Raw genomic sequence first — 22,155 nt, forward strand, 5'->3', positions numbered from 1 at the left:
GCCCACATTCCACACAACAAAATAAAAGTTGGCTAATGCATTTTGTAGGAAATAGTTTTGGGCACCGACTCTACTATACCTTCAGCGACCATAATTCTCTGAACAGAGCGTAAAGTGAGATAAATCAATGTTTAGTTATTTTATTGACTAGCTATACTACAACTGGATAACTTAGTTGTAGCATGAAATAAAGCATATATTCGCATAAATTAATGTTATTTAGTTATTTTATTCACTATCTTATACTACAACTGGATAACTTAGTTGTAGCCTGAAATAAAGCATATATTCACATAAATTAATGTTATTTAGTTATTTTATTCACTAGCTTATACTACAACTGGATAACTTAGTTTTAGCATGAAATAAAGCATATATTTCACATAAATTAATGTTATTTAGTTATTTTATTCACTAGCTTATACTACAACTGGATAACTTAGTTGTAGCATGAAATAAAGCATATATTCACATAAATTAATGTCATTTAGTTATTTTATTCACTAGCTTATACTACAACTGGATAACTTAGTTGTAGCATGAAATAAAGCATATATTCACATAAATTAATGTTATTTAGTTATTTTATTCACTAGCTTATACTACAACTGGATAACTTAGAGAGTATTTGTAAACGATAATTGATGTGGATTTATTAAATAAACGCATGTTTACCTCTATTGTCCATTAGTATGAAGTGACTCCATTAAATATTCCATTACCGGCCACCGTCAATTCTTCGTATCATCTAAACAGCTCCCCACAATGATGAGGCCCTCTGCTAATGGAAGTGGCGCTCCCCGTATAATCACACCGTTCTATATTTTTTCCCTTGCACCACATGGATCACACACATGGGGTTGCATACCTCTGTGGTTGTAGTAATGAATACTCAATTTTCAAAGTTTACTTATATGTTTAATTTTAGTAAATAAACATAAAAGGACCACGTCTAGATGTAAACAATAACTAATGTATTGCCACGTTGCTGCCAAATAAAGTCATAATGGACTAAATGATATCGTAGGGTAGTATCTAATGGTTCCAATGTTCAATGGGATGTTTGCATACGAAACTTAATAATTATAAAAATTTAAAATTGACTTCCCTTCACGTTGATGTCGACTCACAAGCATGGGCGTCAGCATCTTAGCTCGACATTGCAGCTGTAGTCAGAAAAAGTGAATATTAGTAAATTAAAAGTCTGAAAGCACTCGAAGTTGTAATAAGTGAATCGAAGTTGAAATCAGAGACTCGGTTGAACTCGCCCAAAACATAATCACGACGGTATTAGCCATGTATCGAGAAAATTTAAGATTCATGACAACGTGGTCTCGTCAGAAGGACATCACCACGCAATTATCAATATTAATCTGCCAAATAAAACATCAACCAATGTAAGTTACTTTACTATTTACAAATTTACTTGACATTACATTAAAAATTAGATGTCTCGCATGAAAGGGCTAATTTATAATACGAAAATGTAAATTTTACTTACGGAAAAGGCGTTTTTCGGCAGCAAGATAGTCAGCTACAAAGTTCTCGAGAGAAAAAGTAATACGCGTGCCAATTAGGTTATTAATCCGCCAAGAATTTAGTTCCAAGAACATCGGATGTAATTTGTACTAACCTGTAACGAGTAACAGGATTGTGAAAATATGTACTATATAAATAAAGCTAAATAACCGTACAACCTTCTGCAAGAACTAGCCTTCTTAATAAAAGCCTGCATCAGTACGGTACGACTTTATAAACAAAATTGGCATTAAACATAGTCTTAACTATATCCATACATATTATTTTCCCGTTATAAGTGCTAGTTCTGGTCTGCTACATATCTTGGTAACCTAGACCACAATAGTGAAATGGAGGTATTATATTGTTTGTTTTCCAAATTTTACAGGCAGTCAATATCAATGTTTGAATGTCGGAGTACAAGAAAACTTGGCAACCTTCCTTTAGTCGTTTTAATCTAAGTTGCTTTGGAGTTAAAGATAATTTATGTTTTGTCGTTTTAAATTTGCAGATAAAAATAAATTCTAAGAATACTTAAGAGTTCAAAAGGAAATACACTTAAAATAATTATGTAAAATGTTGTAAGAAGATACTAATCTACAGGTTTGCCTCCCAAATAATAAAATACCAATATTTACCAATATAAAAATATAAAAATGTATAATCTACTATAGCGGTCTAAATTTTGTTGGTATATGGGATTATAGTATGACATTTTGTAGGGCATAAATTACACTTTAGTGTGATAATATTATTAGAGATAAAAATTAATACAAATTTAACTTTTATATTGTTATATCTGTAATTCAACAACGAAAACTTTAATACAATTTAGATAGAAAATAAACCAAATTTATTGAAAGACGTACATATTTGTTTATTCTATATAGTTAATCATACATTTACCATAGTTTAGCATAGTATGTAAGGTGTCGTATATCAAGTTCGCTCCCTTAATTGTAAAAAACCTGACTATACACAGACATTTTGTCACTGTTTGTAGGTAAGTTTTAAAAAGAATTTGGTTTAGAATTTTAATTGCTCTTCTTCTGTACGATTTTCCTACATATTAAAAATTAAGCCGATTGAAACAAAGTGTTACTTGACCACTTGTTACGTAACATACTTCTCTGAGGTTGCATGAACATTTATAAAGGTCACTTCATTCTCGAGATGATGAAAGATAAGAAAGTGTCTTGGATTGCTTATATCGCTTTTTAAACTTTTCGTTGAAACGTTTATTTTAATATCTAAAAGTTTTAGAGGTATGTGTAGAGCCCATGAAAACAAATGAATAATATTTCACCCATCGTAAAATCTACCTACTTCATCTGACTGCTCCAGAAGTGTTCTTTTAAATTTTAACTGGATTAAAAGAGACTTACTTTACTATATAACACAGTTTAATATCAATTTTACGTGCTTGTGTATTCTTGAGAATTTTTAATGTTAAATGTCTTAAAATCTTGAATAAAAAAGATCTTGAGTGTACTCATATTGTTTGTGATATTGCTTCTATAATGTTTTCGTTGCCTTCATGGTTTCCAATAAAAATAATGAACGAATGTTTGCTAATGCTCAGCCAAATACCAAGTATGGAAAGCATCATCATTGAACTCGATTTTTCCTATATAGAAATAGTTCGTTCTCGAGACATCTTTGCTAACGCTCAACCAGTAATGTAATTGTTTAGTTAAATATTAACTTTAGGATGCGTATTTAAAAATGTATTCATACTTATATGTGAAAGTATAAGGTTAAATATGTGTTTGTATATTTATTTATAAATAATTGATTTATTGATAAACTATGTACGCATAATTGAAACTCAAAACAGTCGACCGCCTAAGAAGTATAATAGTAAATTTTCAAATAGAAAAATATATAGTTCTATAAGTAAAACATAGTTTCAATCTCTAGATAATTGTTTCAAAGTGTTACGGAACAAAAAGGTACGGAAACGGCATTTGAGTTTGACCGAAACGCTACTTGAAGTAAAACTACAGAAAATGAATCTATTATACACGTTTTTCATAGTAAGCTACATAGTAAAAGATATTCCATTCTATTTATAGTTATAAATAAAATTAACAAAAATAAATATTTCTATGAATGAGACAAATATAGGTATGATAAAGTATGTATGCATGGGAAAAAATATTAATAAATAAAAAGTGAATAGTATTAATCCTGAAAGCAACATATCGACTTTCTTGCGAAAGAGTTTCTCACAGAATGCATTATAGAAATTATTAGTATTTTCTTTATTACTTCCTCTATGGTGATGAAAGTATTGCATTCACGTGACAGGAAAGTAGTACAGGCTTACCACAGATACTCGAGAGGTTAAAGTAAGCTGCGGCTTCAGGATACAAAGGATTGCCCATGCTCGGTGATGGAATATTTGATGAAGCCCACTTCAGCTTTGCTTCATGTAGATGGACTACTGTTTAACACACAACTTGAGCGTCTAAGAACCAATGCAGCTTTAAAGAGTTGGCATACTAAATATTTCGGATCGCAAATTCCATAATTGTTTTCTTTCCAGTCCTTGCTTGTAAGACTAGTTGTATTATGTGTATAATTATATACAATGTTGTTCAATAATAATAATAATATTATAAATCCAAAATTATAATATTATTATTATAATTATTATTATTATAATGGAATCAAATTTGTTTTGATTCCACGGATAATCTGATTAACCGGTGACACTGGAACTTTACATGGACATTCACAGTTTAAATTACATTTAAAGTTATTGTAAGTCAAATAAAAATTCACTCATTAGTTATTTTGTGAACTTAGGGCACAAAATCATAAAACAGTCATTACAAGAATCAACAAACATCATCAACCATGATTAACATAGCATTTATTAGGTTTTGTTTTGTCTGACCGGAGCCAAATTAGGAAGTCCTGGGAATACCAATAGCTTGTCATCTCTTATTTTGTTTACCAGTTAGTAGTGTGTATTCAGTCCAGTTACTGTGTCAAAGTGGTCTGAATGTGTCTCACTTAATAAGTAATATAAAATAAGAAATTAAAACTCACATTCTTTCGCCAATGATCCATAGAAGATATCAAGGACTATCCACCATACTAATATAACAATACTAAGCTAAAACCATCGATTTAAGTAAACTCGTATAATATTTAAAAAAAATGAAATGAAAAATACAATGTAGAAACATGTAAATAAGCCATTCTACTAATTTAGGTGCAAAATAATCACCTTTTGTGATTACTTATTAAATTTATGAATGTAGCAAAATACACAGAAATGGAATATCCTGTTATATGGGTAATAACAATATCATTGCGTTTAAAATCATGCCATGGAAGAAGTTATATTGTAACATTTCTGTGTGGGCTAGACGAGGATCGATGGAATTGGTTGTGGGGTGTGGCAAAATGGTATTTTACGTAGGGTGCAAGAATAAAATGTGCCAGCCCTAGGCTTAAGTAATGTAGAAACAATCAATAACAATAGTCTCAAACATAACGGAACAATAACTTCTGTTTTAAACTGTGTCACACGCAAGTTAACAAACAAATCAACAGAATTGTTCCAGAATAATCGCTTCAGGGACAATGTTGTGATTAGATAATATGAGTAATGCTTAGTTAATATCGCTCAGCTATTATCGCCGATCTACTATCTTCAGAGTCGCTTCAGGGACAATGTTCTGATTAGATAATATAAGTAATGCTTGGTTAATATCGCTCAGCTATTATCGCCGATCTACTATCTTCAGAGTCGCTTCAGGGACAATGTTCTGATTAGATAATATAAGTAATGCTTGGTTAATATCGCTCAGCTATTATCGCCGATCTACTATCTTCAGAGTCGCTTCAGGGAAAATGGTCTGATTTGATAATAATTCTTGGTTTAAATCGCATTATTGTTATAGATGACCCATCACATGAGTTGCTTCAGGGAGAATGGTCTGATTTGATAATAATGTTTGGTTGCAATCGCATTATTGTTATAGATGACCCATCACACGAGTTGCTTCAGGGACAATGGTCTGATTTGATAATAATTCTTGGTTTAAATCGCATTATTGTTATAGATGACCCATCACACGAGTTGCTTCAGAACCAATGGTCTGATTTGATAATAATTCTTGGTTTAAATTGCATTATTGTTATAGATGACCCATCACACGAGTTACTTCGCGTACAATGTTCTGGTTAGATAATATTACTTGGTTGAACTCGCTCAGCTATTATCCCCAACCCATCACACGAGTTGCTTCAGGGATAATTTTTTGGTTATATCATAATACTTGGTTAGTACAACTTAGCTATTATAACCGATCTAATATCTCTAGAGATGCTTCAGGAATAATTTCCGGGTTAGCTACTACGTACTATTACAAGAGTTGCTATGAAAATGCATCCTTAGTGGCTAGGTATTGCATAATTCTAAACTGTGATTTCTGATTGAGTTTATAATATATGAGTTATTAATTATATTTGGAACTATAAATTAATGTAAAGTATTGTATAGCAAAAATTACTCTGAAATCAAAGTTACGTGAGAACTTTCAATTGAATTTATTACAAAAATATACTAACCTATTCAAAATATTCACATATCGGGAATAATTTTATCATACAGTCGTCGTCACTCCACCTGTAGCCTTTGTTTTCATACTCATAAAGCACTATGCAGTGCTCTTTCTGTCCCTTGTTGTTGGGCTCTCCCGGATTCCAGTCACTGTACTGTGGCAGTGGTTCCCCAGAAACCATCCAGAACCAGTATCCCTGCGCTAAGTTCGTTCCGGCCGTCCAAAATTCGCCGTTCCGTATGCCTGCAATAATATTGAGAATTGTTTTTGTGAAGAACAGGATTAAATTTAATCGATTAAGTAACAGTTTATTCAACAAAGGAATAAAAAAATCTGTACAACAATACAATGCACTATCGAAGGACGGCCTGAATCCGACAAAAATCTTACATTAGAATTTAACAGAATAACCTTTTCATATGTTTTATTATGTCAAATAATATGTTGTATGATTGAGTTCAGTTTGTTTACAACTTACAATAATGATTAGGTAGTCAATGTGGAACATGAGTTGCTAAAAGATCTTTCTTTTAGCAACTCATGTATTCTTATATTTGTAAGTTACACATGAATTATATTACAGTTTAAATAAACAACATGAGTAGTAAGCAAAATTTGTAACACTTTTAACTAAGTAATATTGTGAAAGGAAAGAATTAAGAACAAAGTAAATTTATTAAACTTCATAATAAAACGTATACAAATATTATAACTGTATACGTCACTAAACGAACTCACGATTCGCTTGCTATCTGAATGTCTAACGCTGCTACTAAAAGAGTAAGAGGAGATGTGGATGGTGGAAAGATAAGTAGGTATAAAAAGAAGGAAGGGGTGTGAGGAGAAAGTGTTCGGAGGGAGAGTAAGTCTTACCTAATTTCATGATTGCTGCTTTGATCTGAGTATTATCATTTTCAGACTCGATAGATGCCAATCTTCCGCCATGGGCCATGCAGTGATGAAATGCGGCGAAAAAGTTAACCTGCACAGACAGCAAAATTTTACCCTACTATTTTAATTTTGTTACTGTTGAGAATTTTGTCCCATGTATTTCGTGGTATTTATTAAAAGAATTAATTTTCAATAAATTAGATTTAAGATATATTTTAAAGCTATCTGTAATAACCGAAATTCTTTGTTGTATTTTTCTTTTGCATAATGCAAACTTATGAAACTAAACTAATACAATCAAAGCTCCACTCCACACATTCACTGCTGAATCTAGCATTAATAACTTTTTATAAATGTACAGCGATAGAAGTGTGAACTGATTATATGTTTAAATGCTGCTCGACAAGGCAGGCAATCCCATTAAAATGCGGACAGTTTGCTTTTGGAGTTGGAATCCTCTCTTCAAAAGGCACTCAGCAGCTGACCCCATACAAAAAAACAATATCGAAATTGGGACTCGGTATGAATTTATATATATATATATATATATATATATATATATATATATATATATATATATATATACTGCTTTATGTTGTATATATTTATATACACACAAGTAGGTTAGATAATAAGGTTCCTACGACACTTTCCTAAAAATTAAATCATATAAACACTGTACAAAATACTATAAGATGAATAAAACCAAGTACTAAATTTTCCAATAACTTTTATGGAGCCATAAAAATGAACGAAAAATCTATACACGATTTACAAAAATGAGTCTTATAAATAGTTTCAGAACCATTCAAAAATGTAGTAATACAATAAAATTTAAAAATCGAATAATGGAAAAATCTCTAAACGTCAGTGAAGTTTTACGAAATTTAAAAATTTAATTTTCAAAAGTCTATGAAAAATCATTCAAAATTAACAAATACATTCAAAAAGCTTACGAGTTTTGAGAGGATTATCAAATTGTTACTAAAAATTAAATTTAAAATAAAAATTATTTTCCATGTAGTGAATAGTTTCCCCAATTTAAAAAGGGAATCGAAAACATTAATTATTCTTATTACAATACAGATATTATAGTGAAAAACCATAATCTATATTAAAACTGTAAGAAAATTTACGAAAAAAATAAGAATGAATTTTTAAAATTGAGCAATAGAAAATTAAGTTTATACTTGAGAAAAAATAAACATACAAAACAAAGAATCAACGAAATTTGAAAAATAACAGGAAACAAAGATTGATGTTTTGTCAACAAAAACGTTATCACTGAACGCACTTCACATTTGGCGGGATTTTCAATAGTACCACATAGTTGTAGCCCAGCCCATTGCTGTACCATTCAAAAACGTCTGTTACTTTCTGGATAATAGCCTTCGTAGTTTAAGAGTTGAAGAGTTTATTTTATATTTTTGTACAGTACATATTACTTGTATCTGTGTGCGTTTTTTTATAAAACAGAAACGGAACTTACCTTGTTGACATACCTCATATATTTACTTGATCAGGAAACAAGAAAAAATTAACTATGGAAAAAAAATCCTGAGACAGGAGTAAATTAAAATGCCCTTAAAATACACACTTTTTGACGGATTTTATTGATCGTGGCAACAAGGCAAACTCAACATAGGTATCGTAAATTTAATTTACTTGAACAGACCTTCGAAATTCTGTGCGAAATTACAGGTAACTGCTAGTGATATACATAAAGCTTTATAAAAACCCCTCGAGAATCAATGAACATACATACACACAATTCAAAAAGTTGTGTGCAATAAAATACATGTAATATAATATTATTAAAATAATGCTTGGTTTATCATGATTGTTGAAACTGTTGACTTATAGTAGTATTTTTATACCTTTATGAAGTTTTCCACTCTGTAGACCTTATTTCCTGAAGGTCTTCTGTTTGTTAATAAAGAACAACTTTGAGGAGTTGGCGCTGGAACAAAATACGTTTCTAAGATATTCCTGATAATATTTGACTTTTAAGCTCTGTTACTTTGTATAATATTTTACACTGTAATGAAATTTATGTGATTGCTTGTTATTGTTCATGTAGACATGTACGTATTCAATTAGATGCTTTAAAATAGTTACTTTAATTTTCTGTTAGGTAAAGCTTCTCCCGTCATTTGCTAAACCCCCATTTGTGAGAGCATTTATGTCTGTTAATGCGCAGTAACCATTGAATAGTGTCGTCACTTATAGGGCTGAAAATCAGTTTAAATTCCTTCTTTACAACTATATAAAAAACAACTGGTACTCATTGGGAGTCAATCATGGCTAGGATGTTGTCCGTTTTGGCTGAACGTGAAGCCTCCCACACTTAACCGAAGTCTAGCTTGCGTTTATTAGGCTATCCTTATCGGAAACACATTAAAAATTATCTTTGTAACGGGTTTTTGAATAATTAAGTAATGAAGTAAGTAAAGTATTATAATAACTGTAACCAAGTTTTTATGAAGTCTGGAACAGAAACTATTTGAAATATTGATTAACTATCTAATAATTTATTTACGAGACTGTCATAAATATAAAACGTGCTGTTATATGTACATTTATCTTTATCATTTAACATTTATAAATGTATAAAAATATACATTTATTATATTAAGCTTATAGATTATATGAAGTTACTGTATTTACTTTTATGATAATGGTTTTGTTTACTGTACATTTTAGTATGAAATGAAACTTCCAAAATTGCTTTGATTTCCCATATTTTCGAATGTATCTAAAAGTTTGCTAAAAAGTGTGTTTTAAGTAGTTGTATTTCTTCATCAGTTACCTTGCTCTTGACAGCCAGTGAAAGGGTTGCCAGAGAAGCCAGGCTTGCAGGTACAGTACGGTACATGGTCGTGGACTTCGCAGGTCGTATTGCCCTGGCAGGGACCAGGACACGGATACTTACATTTTTGGTCAATACATGTTAGTACTTTATTGCAGTCATTATTATTATTACAATCTGCACCCACGACTGCAACAGATAAATATGATTATTTTATGTTTGTAATTGCTTTTGTATTAAACAAAAACACAATTTTTCAATGTTATACACATTTATCAAAAAGTGTCTCCATTCTTAATCTAAAGAGATTTTAATCCTTTGCCTTTAAAAAAATTCAATTCTAATTTGGAATCATACTAATTAAACTTTAATAATTCTTTTATCACATAAATCTAATACAGACTTATTGGACTCTGGCATGTAGTTAGCACCTGAGCCTATGCTTTTAACATGATCCTAAAGTTCAAAACTGCAATTTAAATAGGAACTCGTTCCAAATACATTAATTTTTCACTTCTGAACTTGGGTTTGATGTCTCAATGCTAATGAATTGTTAGAAATACGATTATTAGATAATGATCATTTTTTAAATTTACATTCATAAGGGAATTCTAGATGTGAAAATATAAACAGAATATAAATTATAAACAAAAGAGATGGTTGCATTTTTTTAAAATTCATTAGCACCGTGACAATAAATATAGTTCTCTGAAGTGAAATAGTTATGAATAGCTGAGATAATTGTGCTATTTCAATGTAATTTTAATCTTTATGTTCATGTAAAAACCAGAGCCTCAGATACGGGATAAATGCTATTAATGCTGTCTGACCCTCAACTGCTGTCAAATTTCAACAGAAGGAAATACCCTGAAAAGAAGTACTGCTCTAGGCTAACTTATCAAATTAATATTTGAAAATTCACCTAATCCCGCTTGGAGGTTTAACTCCGCATTTAGTGAAGTGATTCAGGGGCGGATTTAGCATGAAGGGAGGGATCGCAACTAAGAATCTGGTGTTTAGAATACCCAATGGAAGGGGTGTCTAGAAATCCTCCCCCTGAAAGATTTTGGAAATGCACATACAAAAACACATGTTTATACATTTTATATTGTAAAATGTACCTTTTTAAGAAACGGAATTTAAAAATTGTTTAGATTTACATAAATAAATTTGTGTCTTTTGTCCGTACCGTGTGACAATGATCTTATCAAACATAATGACGAAGATTCAATAAGGGTGGAATAAATGACAAATAAGGTAAGAAAATCAATGAATACTAATATAATTTGTAGATGATACAGTTCTTGTTTATAAAAAATCTATGAGATCTATGAGACCTTTATATATAGAATTAAATGAAGACTTACATTTTTTGCACATTTGCTTATATATGATACCAATAAAATGATCGTAATTTTTATTTGCAATTGATATTACACCAATCCAAATGTTTGGATAATGTTTTAAAGTGCGAATGCTTACGTATAGATAGAGTGAAAAGAATATTAGGGGTTAGTTGTTGATTATCAGTTAACTTAAAAAAAGAATGTAGGAAAAAGCTGTAAAATTAGAGCAAATTAAGGAAATTATATTTACTTTGTCAGTTTTATCTTACCATTATTTTGAAATATTTGTTTATGCTCTTGTTGCTTCAAGGATGACATGGAATTACGTGCTGGGCTGGAGTTTATGACGCTTTTCCCTTTGGTTACTTTAAAAAAGCATTTAAGTCCAACTGTTTCTACGAAAGGAAATCTCCAACGTTTATTTTTAATATTTCTTGAACTAAAAATATTTCAGTTGCATCAGTTATATTTATATAAAATACCAAGAACATTTCATAAGAGCAGGGTGTGTGTCTATTTTTCATGATGAAAGTTACAGTTTATGGATTTTAGGGTTCTTGTTCTAGTTTTTAAAATCAAATTTGGTAGTACATCGAAATTTATTAAAGTAGCCCAGCACTTCGTTGTTTATTAATATTAAACCCTTCACTAAATTAATATTCAAATCTTCACTAGTTTTTATTTTTTTTAAGGTATGATTTTTTTATAAAAGACATATAAAGACAAATATTTTAAAACTCTGAGCAAAACCTTTGATTTTGTACGTGAATTTCATTTATGGTTATAGTCACAGTATTTTAAAATGTTCAATACATTGTGTGAATGTAATTAATACTTTTACTACCCCACTATGTAATGAAATTTTATACTCAGATTTATATATTATGTATAACTATTTTTCTTGTTTTTTACTCATGTAAGCAATGCTCGTATGGTGATGTATATTCGAGCACATATCGTACCGGTGGTTCTACGCTCAGTATATTTAGGAAAACTATTGAGTTCTCGTTTTAGGACTATTATACTTATTTTCATTTTTCAATTTATTGCCTTTTTCGTTTTTCCCTTTCTTACATCTGAATATGTAAAACAACCCTCTTAAAATTGTTTACCTACCAAAATCATTGGGTATTAAACTAACGAATAAAACATTTTTAACAGGGCGTGGTCAGGATCATTGATCAGCGTAGTTAAAAGTAAAAGCATACTGAAATTCATATAAGAGTAATAGAAAGTTTTATTTTATATTAAAACCCATCAGAATAATTTAGCAATACTTACTAACGACATTCTGTATTTCACAATGAATGTAGTCAATGTTGACAAGTAAAAGGCACCACAGCAGTTGTACTATCTCCTGTGTATGACTTCCCATGGCTCCACAGAGGATGTGTATTCTGTCCGAATGTCTGCTCTCAGGTTTTCCTGAACCTATTAACAGCTGCAAAATAAAATTTAAAGTCTTTCATAAGGTTAAAGTCTATCTTTAGGGTTGGAAAAAATCTTTTCCTGAATTTCTATATGTCTGCAAGATATGTTGAAAACGAACTGGCCTATGACTTACATTTTTGCTTGAAGCTTAATTTCTACATAGCCAACACGGAGTTCGATAATAGTACAAGTCACTATGGAGATTTGCTGAGCGTTAGTGAAAATATTTTACATGTTCTTATATGTAATATTTATGGAAACGAGAAAATAGCAGAAGAAGTACATTTTATAAAAAATACTGAGACCAATGACATAATATTGTTTTTTATTGTGTGCTGTGGTTATAGTTTACGTTTTTATAGTGTTAAAACCAATAATTAATTATTTATTTTTGACTAATTTAATAATTATTTATTAATTTATAAGTTATAATTTAAACATTGGTATTGAACGTAACTTTATAAAACATTGCATGTTTCATGTAAAACATTGTATATTTCGCGAAAGATTAAATCTGATAACTTTAAATTTGGCATGAAACTTCATTTCAACATTCACAAAAATGATTTCTACGATGGTGCATGTCCACCATGGAATTAGAATGAGCGTAATTGAAGTTTATCACTATATAAGCTGACACAGTTTGTGTCTTTTTCTGTCAGAGGAACGTACAGATTTCTTTTCTACATAATTTTCAATTGCATTCAACCTCACCGAAGCCTGTTACGTAACACGTGCTGTGGTGTACTCTTACCTTGTATAATTATGATAGTTTATATTAAAATACGATTACATTTAATAGAGGAGTGTTAACACTTACTCACGGATATTCTGTTAACTGCTACTGCGATGCTCTCTGGTCGCTGGTGGAAGTATCTCTGATAAAAATTTATTTATAAATGACCTCTTGAACTTCTAAATTGTTCTGGCATCTAGAACATTCTCAGAACGTGAGCAAGTTGTATCGCACTGCCTCCACGATCCGATAAACGCTCAAAAAACAGTTCTAAGAATTTGTAGCAGCACAACAACAATGTTATTTGAAATGTTAAAATGTGGTGTAACAGACATAACACTAAATATGAGGTGCTCTAATTCAGTATTAAATAAAAAATTCTGTTTAACTGTCTTGTAGATAAAGTTCATATAATTTTGTGGGATATACGAAAGAAAATAATGTGTTTCATGTATCAGGTACTTGGGCTACTGTTCTGAATTTCTGCCTAAAGTTCCAAAATGGTTAAAAAAGTATAAAAATGTAATAATAATATTTTAGGAGCTTAATAAAACGAGAAAAACTATATTGAATAGATTAATTTGGATTAAAAATGGAAATTAGATCAAAGGAGATAACAAATGAAGTGTTATAAAAGGGATTTTATTTTATTCGGCTTAACTACAGTTTATAGGAGCCCCACTAATTGGCAATTTACACATTTTAAACTTTATTGTTATATATTAATACGAGGTTAATTTTATTATTACTACGAGGACTATCCAAAGTAGACTACGTTTCGGTCTGAAGCCGCTAGGGGCGGGACTATCGCTGCCATTTTGATGCCAGGACGTTTCTCCGTTCAGTGGCTATCCAACCGTGCTATTAAGAGATTATTGTCGCTGCTTGTTGTTTTACAATAGTGGCTTAAATGTGTATATACAAAATAAAATTATGTATTAAGGTAAACATTAAAAGTCCGTCATTGTACGTGATCAAGATTTTATTTTTTTAAATTTTGTTGAAAAATATTGAATATTGATTTTAATGTATTTTAGGACATATGCCAGAGGTAGTTTAAACTTAAAATAGTACTAAAACTATAGAGAAAAATGTAGGGATAATTTATTTCCCTTATACATTTTTACGGGTTGTTTCTCGTACGTGTAAAGGTTTAGATAAGTTTCTTATGTTGGAGAAAACTCCCTGCTTTCTTTTATTATAAGGGTTTATTTATTTATTTTTTGGTTTTAGATAGGAATTGAAGCGTAGTAGGGGCGTATTGTAAAGCAAAGTTTAAATGCTCTCTGGTCGAGTGGATACAAGTTTTGTTGTGATCAGAAACCTACAGTATTGTCATTTCTTAGTCGGAAATGAGTTATTATCCAGCGGTAAATACAAAATTTATTTGTAGCAATTAATTAACAATTTTGTAGCAAATAATTGTAAGATATAATAACTAATACCTGGTAAAAATTAGAAAAGGTTCCTTCCAACATAAATGATCTCTCTAAACTTTTACGTATTTATGTTGAACAACTTACAAAAGTGAACTGTGTTAAATGAAAAAGTGTTGAGGATAACTTTTTTGTAGTTTCTTGTTGGATTTGTACCTTTTCACGTCCGGAAGAGTAATACAAAAAATTTGAAAATTTAAGGGATAAAAATAAAACAACTATTATGTAAAACCCAAAATTGGACTAAAATAGTAAGAAATAAACTTCTGGAACCTCTGGATGGCTTACGTTTTTTGCTTTTAAGTTATATTAATACAATATAGCAGTAATAAAACTTAAACCCAACTTATTTGAAATAAAAAATCTCAAAACTGCCAATTAGAATGTACAAAAAATGACACTCTATTTAGGAAGAGTGGTATACTTAAGGCCAATTTCAGAAAATTGTATTATTTCTTTAGAGCACAATGTATTTAGTCACGTGTTTTTTAAAAAACATTTTAAATTTAATTTAAATTACCAATACGATTGGAATCTGAACTGTTACAGACTTGACTCCTGGAATCTAGTCATAGTCATAAGTCATAAACCTTTATTGTCTGTAAGCAAAACACATAAAGTACATGCAATAGACAACGTCAATGGCCATCAACATATAGATTGATGAAATACAAAACAGTACAGTATTTTGATTAAAATTTAAAGCATTTACAAAAAGTTACAAAGATTTAAAAAGTCACAAAGTTAACAAAGATAAAATTTACAAATTTACAGATCTAAGGCTAAAAAAATTCATTTAAATCATAAAAAGGATTTAAGCTTAACCAATTGTAACATTTGAACTTAAATAGTTTAAAATCTAAGAGTTTACTTTCATTGTGCAACTTGTTAAATATTTTCAGACTTACAATATAAAAGCTATTTTTACATTTACTTAACCTACTGTATGGCACATCTAACTGGAGTTGATTTCTGGTATTGTGATTATGTACATCAGATCTATGTACAACTAAACCTAAATTAAAATTCCTCTTCATATACAATAAACATACATAAATATACAAGTTTATCACAGTCAAAATCTTACATTTAATAAATAATGGTTTACAATGTTCTTTGAAAGTTGCCCTATTCATTATTCTTAAAGCTTTTTTTCTGTAACACTAATATCCTATTAACATGACAGCTATTTCCCCATAGAATTAGGCCATAGTTTATCACAGACTGAAAGAATCCAAAGTAAGCTGTTCTTACATAATTCTCTGGAACAATGCTCATAAGGGATCTTAACAAAAATATAACTCTGGACAATCTAATACAAACAAATTCTACATGTGATATCCAAGACAATGAATGATCAAATATCACACCGAGGATTTTTACGTTACTATTTTCTATTAAACTATGGTTAGTGTTTTTAAGGCTACAAAGTAGGTTCTGGGTTTTATCATTATTTAAAAGAAGGCTGTTTGCACTAAACCAGGAGCAGGCTCTTTCAATCTGGAGCATCGTTCGCCTAAAAAGATCAAAAATGTCAACGAAAAGAAGCTAAAATAATGTTACATCGCTTCGACATCAGAGACAACTAGATTACAAAATATAGTTCTCATTGTCTCATCACAATGATAGATCATCACTATAAATTGTCTAGTGGGGTTATACATTTTTATATTTGTTACACATTTTCTCATAGCACTGTTCATTAACAGCGTCTATTTTATCATGAAGGCAATGTGATACCAACTATCTCATGTTTCTTACGATGGGGTTCAACGTAATCTGTACAAAAGAGCAATCAATAGGTTCAAAAAGTTATCTGCATTACTCAGATATACTTTCGTCGGCAAGCAGAGAATATCTACGGAGCGGCAGTATTCGCAGCATATCTGTGAGTGGTTGTTAACATTTATCTTTCAACATATTATTGTAAATATAAGGCCCGTTATCAAAATAATAATACATAAATTAATTTATTAACTAAAGAATTAAATTTAATCAACTATCAATTTAGGGTTCTAACAACATGCATATTATATACATAACCTTACTTCTGTTACGCTATTCATAAACTTGAACTCTATTTATTTGTTTCAAGTGTTTCAGTGTCACTTAAGGGTATAGTATTTTCACTGATGTTGCATATATGATTTTGTCAGAAATATAATAAAATATTTGGCTAAAAAAGTATATTACATTATTTGGGGTTTTAAAATCAACCTAAAGTAATCAATAGTTGTGTTGTTTACATACGACAATATAAAATTATTGGCCCTGTGTATGTTCCGTGAAAAAGTGTGCGATACATTTCTATATTATTATATATATTTTATATTATTTATTATACATTTCTATATTATACCTAAGCATGATAGTAAACCTTGAAACTTGAATAACTGGACTGACCGTGTGTCCACACGATATTTCAATAAGAAACTGTCCTGTAGACTTATAGACTATAGACTGGCAACGGAAAAATCACGGAATGAATACATTTTTAAATAGACTAAGTAAATTAAAATTTTCGTTACTTTATTCCGGTGTTTCAATATTCCACTGTATCAACTTATTTGTCTAAAGATAAGATAGATTTAAATGATGGAGCATTTCCCTTCATGGACTTTAGCTGAGCGTTTGTAAATCCGTTGTAAATGATTCAGGGTGGTATCTTGACAATGTAAATTAAACTATAAACTTTACACTGTGTATATTTTGCTTAGCTATAACTAAGGATTTAGAGAAAACCACTTTTCTGTTTTGTCATATAACTCTATCCCTGTCGGTTTTTCCGCTGGACACTCAATAATGAATTAATACGATTGAAGTGATGTATTGTATAGTCAGGTGGTTATTTCTTTCTATGAAAATTAGCTGACCCATTGTAGCCTATCACTCATATGCTAATATATCACTCTTTGCCTGCCTGGAGGCTGTAAAGTGCCTTTTCTCACTGAACATCTCTCTGTCCGCAGGGCTTCACGAGAGTAGATTGAGCTATAGGTTTTATATTCAGTGTAAGTGATACTTCTTAAGTGACACTTGATCTTTATTACTCCTTTCGTGCTTCTAGTTTGTATATGTCTTAAAGAAGAACAGTGATATTATTAACCGTAATACTCAAGATTACAGTGTATAATATACAGAGTATAACCGTAATACTCCCTTTGAAATGCCGGTATAATCGGTTATGCAGTATATTTGTGTCAAATGTTAAAATTAAAAAAACACGTACTTAGTTTGCTGATTAAAGATTTATTATTTAAAATAATATATATGTATATATATATATATATATATATATATATATAAAATATTAAATCCTATGGTAGTAAAATTTTATCTATTCATCGCATATTCATATTCTTGTATCCAAAAATAATTTCTCATACCCTGTACATCATTATTATGTTCGACTAATTATTCACGCTTGCCTCACGTTCAGTTAGGCCCTTTCTTAACCCTAACTTGGCCCGGCAAAATAATACATCCCTTTATTTACTCTGCTTTTTCCTTTCTAAAGAATAATTCTGACAGAATAAAGAACAGAGTTATAATATATTTCTACATTAAGCTAAAGTTTGATTTATATTTTCCACATTCATTTACTTTATTATGACTAGTTTACCTTTAAATTTATTAAAGTACAAAAAGTTTCTATGAAAAATAATATCAACTTAAGTACCAACACACCTAAAAGTATATTTTTTATGCTACAGAAACTACTGAAATTTTTTTATTCTATTGGATTGGAACATATTTTTACCCTCTGATCATAAAAAACTTGGTATCTCATGATAAATAAATTTTTGGAGGAAGCAGATTCAATAATTCTGTACATATTTTTATTCTTGTGTTTGTTAAACGTTGGTCTCTCGATTGCAACCACATTTTTTTTAAACTTCCGTGCAACCCAATTACATATAATATGTCTTTTTACCTATAATGAAGTTTTATGAGAAGCCTTTAATACCAAAATAAAGAATAGTCTAGTTACAATGAAAAAGAGGAATTTTGGCTAAAGCAAATAAACTAAGGTTTGGACTATTATAAGTCTAATGTACAGTAGTTTGTTTGAATTGATAAACAAATATTTTAACAGACTTCTAATCTGGTTTTGCAGATGTTAATAGTGGTTAGGAATAACCTGAAATAATCCGAAAGCATACATTCGGACGGAAAACACTTGTCGCAAACAGCCATGGGATTTCTGACAGAAAAGATAATACTGATTTGCTGCGTTTTACTAGTCAACTTAGACTACATGCTTTTCGAGGATCCAGGTTTTATTTGTAAGTACTGATAGATGGTTATTGTGGTAGGTTATACAAATAAAACTAAGTATAATATACAATTTTATATCATGCTCGTAAGACCTTTAGTATACTTTTACATAACTACATGTTCACTGACAGAACCTTATTAAAAATGTTTTATTCATTACTATTATGGAATACAAATCTGTGAGAGGACAGTTTCACGCATAATGTATAACTTACATTGAATAATACACACTATAAACCAATATAACGTATATTTTTGGTCATAGAATTTTCAAAGTTTTATAATATTTTTGTAAATTAATTGCATTCTAGGTTTGTAGCTAATATACATTTCAAGTAAAATTCAAGAGTGGTTTTAAAGTCTTTTAGAAAAACTGATGCTCTAATACAAACGTGTAAAACTTTCTCATGATTTTGTTCCCTTAAATTTTAAAGACAGGGATTAAAAACAGCATTTATAACGGATGTTACTGATTCGAAAAAATACCGTTTCATTCACAATCCTCCCAACGTCCAAAACAAACATCAAACAAAAGGTTGAAAACAGTTTTGAAAAATATGACGCGATCATTACCGCAACGTCTAGGTGATTATAAAAATGGCAAAATTATAATTACTATAAAAAAAAGAGTTTGTGAGCCCTATCCATTTAATGTGGGCATGTTTCTGTGGAGTGTCATTACATTAATAAGTTAGTAAAATATTTTCAAGGTACATAAACCTTTTATAATCATACTAGCACTTATCCGTGACTTTGCACGCAATTTTCAAAATCAAAGTGCGTAGCATTCTCAGTGAGAGCACTAATGTATTTACATCAATAATGTAAATTTGCCTTGTTCCTCCCATTAAGAAGATCATCACACGAGGGTCTCAAAATCCTACTTTGGTGAAAAAACTTGGCGATTGTAATGTTTTTCTGGTATAACGTAAAGAGTGGAATGTTCTTACTCTGTTCAGGCAACATTTTAAATGATTGTTTATAATATGTTTTGCGGATTTTATAGGTCTTCCAGTTTTTCTAACTGTAGTCTAGGAAACAACGTTCCCGTTCATTGAGGCATGTTAGTATCTAATGCTCTATTTTTTGCTTAGGTCACTGTAAAGTGATATGTCAAAATGTCATGGAAACCAACCTATATCCATTACCTTGTTTGTAATTTAACATTTAAATGTATGTATCATTGTTATTCAAAGGTGCGTTTTCTCTTTGGGCCTGTATTATTTACTTAATATTACCAAATTACTGTTTACTATACAGAGTATATGGTATACGTATATTATATTATAATATCCTAAACTGTGTACATGTCATAATCGGTAGAAAGTACCAAGTAGAGGAAGTACTAACATATACTACTTTGTGATACCCTAAGATACTTGTGATAATTGATGTTTGAAATAAAGAAACGTATTCAAAATATTAAATTACAATTAGCTTGCTTGACTGATGTAAAATGACCTTTACTTCAATAGCTATTTAATTGTTTCCAATTAAATTTTGGAGTCTTGTCTTATCCTTCTTAATGGTGTGTTTATATTATATGTAACATATTCATTAACGTTGAGGTTCGATGAGTTAAATATTATGCTCTATAGGATGTAACAAGTTCAGTTAATATAAATAAAACTCCTTTTTCTTTAAATTCTGTCAGAACCGAAGCAAATTATCTCAAATAGGTACTGAGAAAAGGAAAATATGTTAACATCACAAAGCATAGGGCGCAATGCTCCCCTTAATATTACACTGTTTGACTGTTTAAGTGATTTTAAAAGATAACTGGAAAATCACTTTGTGGATTTTCAAAAAATTATTGAGGCACCGCAAAATGATCAAAATTGAATAGTAGTTTTCCTTTTAGTCATTTATAAAACTATCCATAGTTTTGAATTGTAAGCCATTCTTGCACAGCTTTTTAAACATTCCCAATTAATTGTATTTTCAATTTGATCTATAATTAAATTATAACAATAAGGAATATAATGCTCTGGCAGTTTCTCTCCATACTTGGTAAGAGTCCTAGGAATTATGTATTTAATGCTAGACCGAGTGTTACAATTTTTATTCCTTTTTGTACATGTACATTTATCTTGGTGTCAATATGTTTTTTGGTATCCCATTATCTCTTAAGTCAATTGGGTTTTCTATTCTCTCGTTAAAATGTATTTTCAAACACCTACCCTGTAAGATGTTAATAACATTCAAATGCGAAGCTGCTGTTACATCCCAAAAGCCTATGACATTTCTAATGCTGGATTAAATTCATGTTTTCTGTTAAACAATTAATTTAATTGTCACATTCACTTTATTGCTCATTCTATACATGGATCCAGTTTTTTTGTGCAATTCATAAACATGTTCATTAAATATTTTTCGTCCAGAGTTAGTCCTAAGTATTAAAATGTATTTAAATTAATGCAATGCAATTACAAATACAACCGTTAAATGGATTGTAAACAGTGACAGAGCTGTGAAACAATCACAATTATGCAGTTTCAGTATCAATTCACTATTTACTGACATATTCTGGGAGCAGCAATCCAGCATTGCTATATTTGATCTAATAATAATAAACTTTTTGTAATGTGCCCGCTAGGATAAATTTTAAAAATCTTCATTTAAATGCTTTGTTACTACAGCCAAATATCTGTTGCCACTTATAGGAACTATATTATCAGCATATGACATTATTGCATAATTATTTGTGTTTAAATATTTCAATAAAAACATTATTGGTCCAAGTAAACTGCCTTGAGGTACTCCTAAGTTAATGCTCTTGGTACCATTAATTTCAATATTTTATTTGACGAGATATATTCTGTTTGCTAAATACGATTCAAAGAAAACGTAAATATTATTCTTTAATCCCAAACTTTCAAGTGAGTTCAGCCATATGTTTATGTTCCATTTTGTCGAAGGCTTCGTTAAAATCTATAAGTAAGGCAAGTGCATTCGTTTATTTGAATTAAAAACTACTCTAATGCACTTTAAGTTGGCTTAACTATTTGAAATCCGTACTGGTTGAGATTTAGAGTGCTCTTTTCCTTTAATTATATTTGTTTAGAAGACCCAGGATATAATATTTAAAGATTTTTTCAATTGTTGGCAAAATTTCAATTAGTGTCTAGTT

The 22,155-nt window shown here is 30.2% G+C and overlaps 2 protein-coding genes across 5 annotated transcripts in view; one reads left to right on the forward strand and one right to left on the reverse strand.

Annotated features, from left to right (window-relative positions):
- Positions 1–13,450, reverse strand: part of LOC124354277 (pulmonary surfactant-associated protein D-like) — an 18,018-nt gene extending 4,568 nt beyond the window's left edge. The window contains exons 1-6 of the mRNA XM_046804610.1: positions 13,396–13,450; positions 12,426–12,575; positions 9,799–9,987; positions 8,867–8,949; positions 6,972–7,080; positions 6,106–6,341 (exon numbers count right to left, since the gene is read on the reverse strand). Coding sequence (XP_046660566.1) covers positions 6,106–6,341; positions 6,972–7,080; positions 8,867–8,949; positions 9,799–9,987; positions 12,426–12,519 — 711 coding nt within the window. The 5' untranslated portion in view covers positions 12,520–12,575; positions 13,396–13,450. The remainder of the gene's footprint in view (positions 1–6,105; positions 6,342–6,971; positions 7,081–8,866; positions 8,950–9,798; positions 9,988–12,425; positions 12,576–13,395) is intronic.
- A 3,073-nt stretch (positions 13,451–16,523) lies between these two features.
- The window catches only part of LOC124354278 (fibropellin-1-like), a 28,186-nt gene continuing 22,554 nt past the window's right edge, over positions 16,524–22,155 (forward strand). For 3 of the 4 annotated variants that reach the window (XM_046804611.1, XM_046804613.1, XM_046804614.1), the window contains exons 1-2: positions 16,524–16,635; positions 18,865–19,033. In XM_046804611.1, coding sequence (XP_046660567.1) covers positions 18,943–19,033 — 91 coding nt within the window. In that variant the 5' untranslated portion in view covers positions 16,524–16,635; positions 18,865–18,942. The other variant, XM_046804612.1, reaches the window with a different exon arrangement.

The sequence above is a fragment of the Homalodisca vitripennis genome, chromosome 2 (genome assembly GCF_021130785.1).
Source record: "Homalodisca vitripennis isolate AUS2020 chromosome 2, UT_GWSS_2.1, whole genome shotgun sequence".
NCBI classification, from domain to species: domain Eukaryota; kingdom Metazoa; phylum Arthropoda; class Insecta; order Hemiptera; family Cicadellidae; genus Homalodisca; species Homalodisca vitripennis.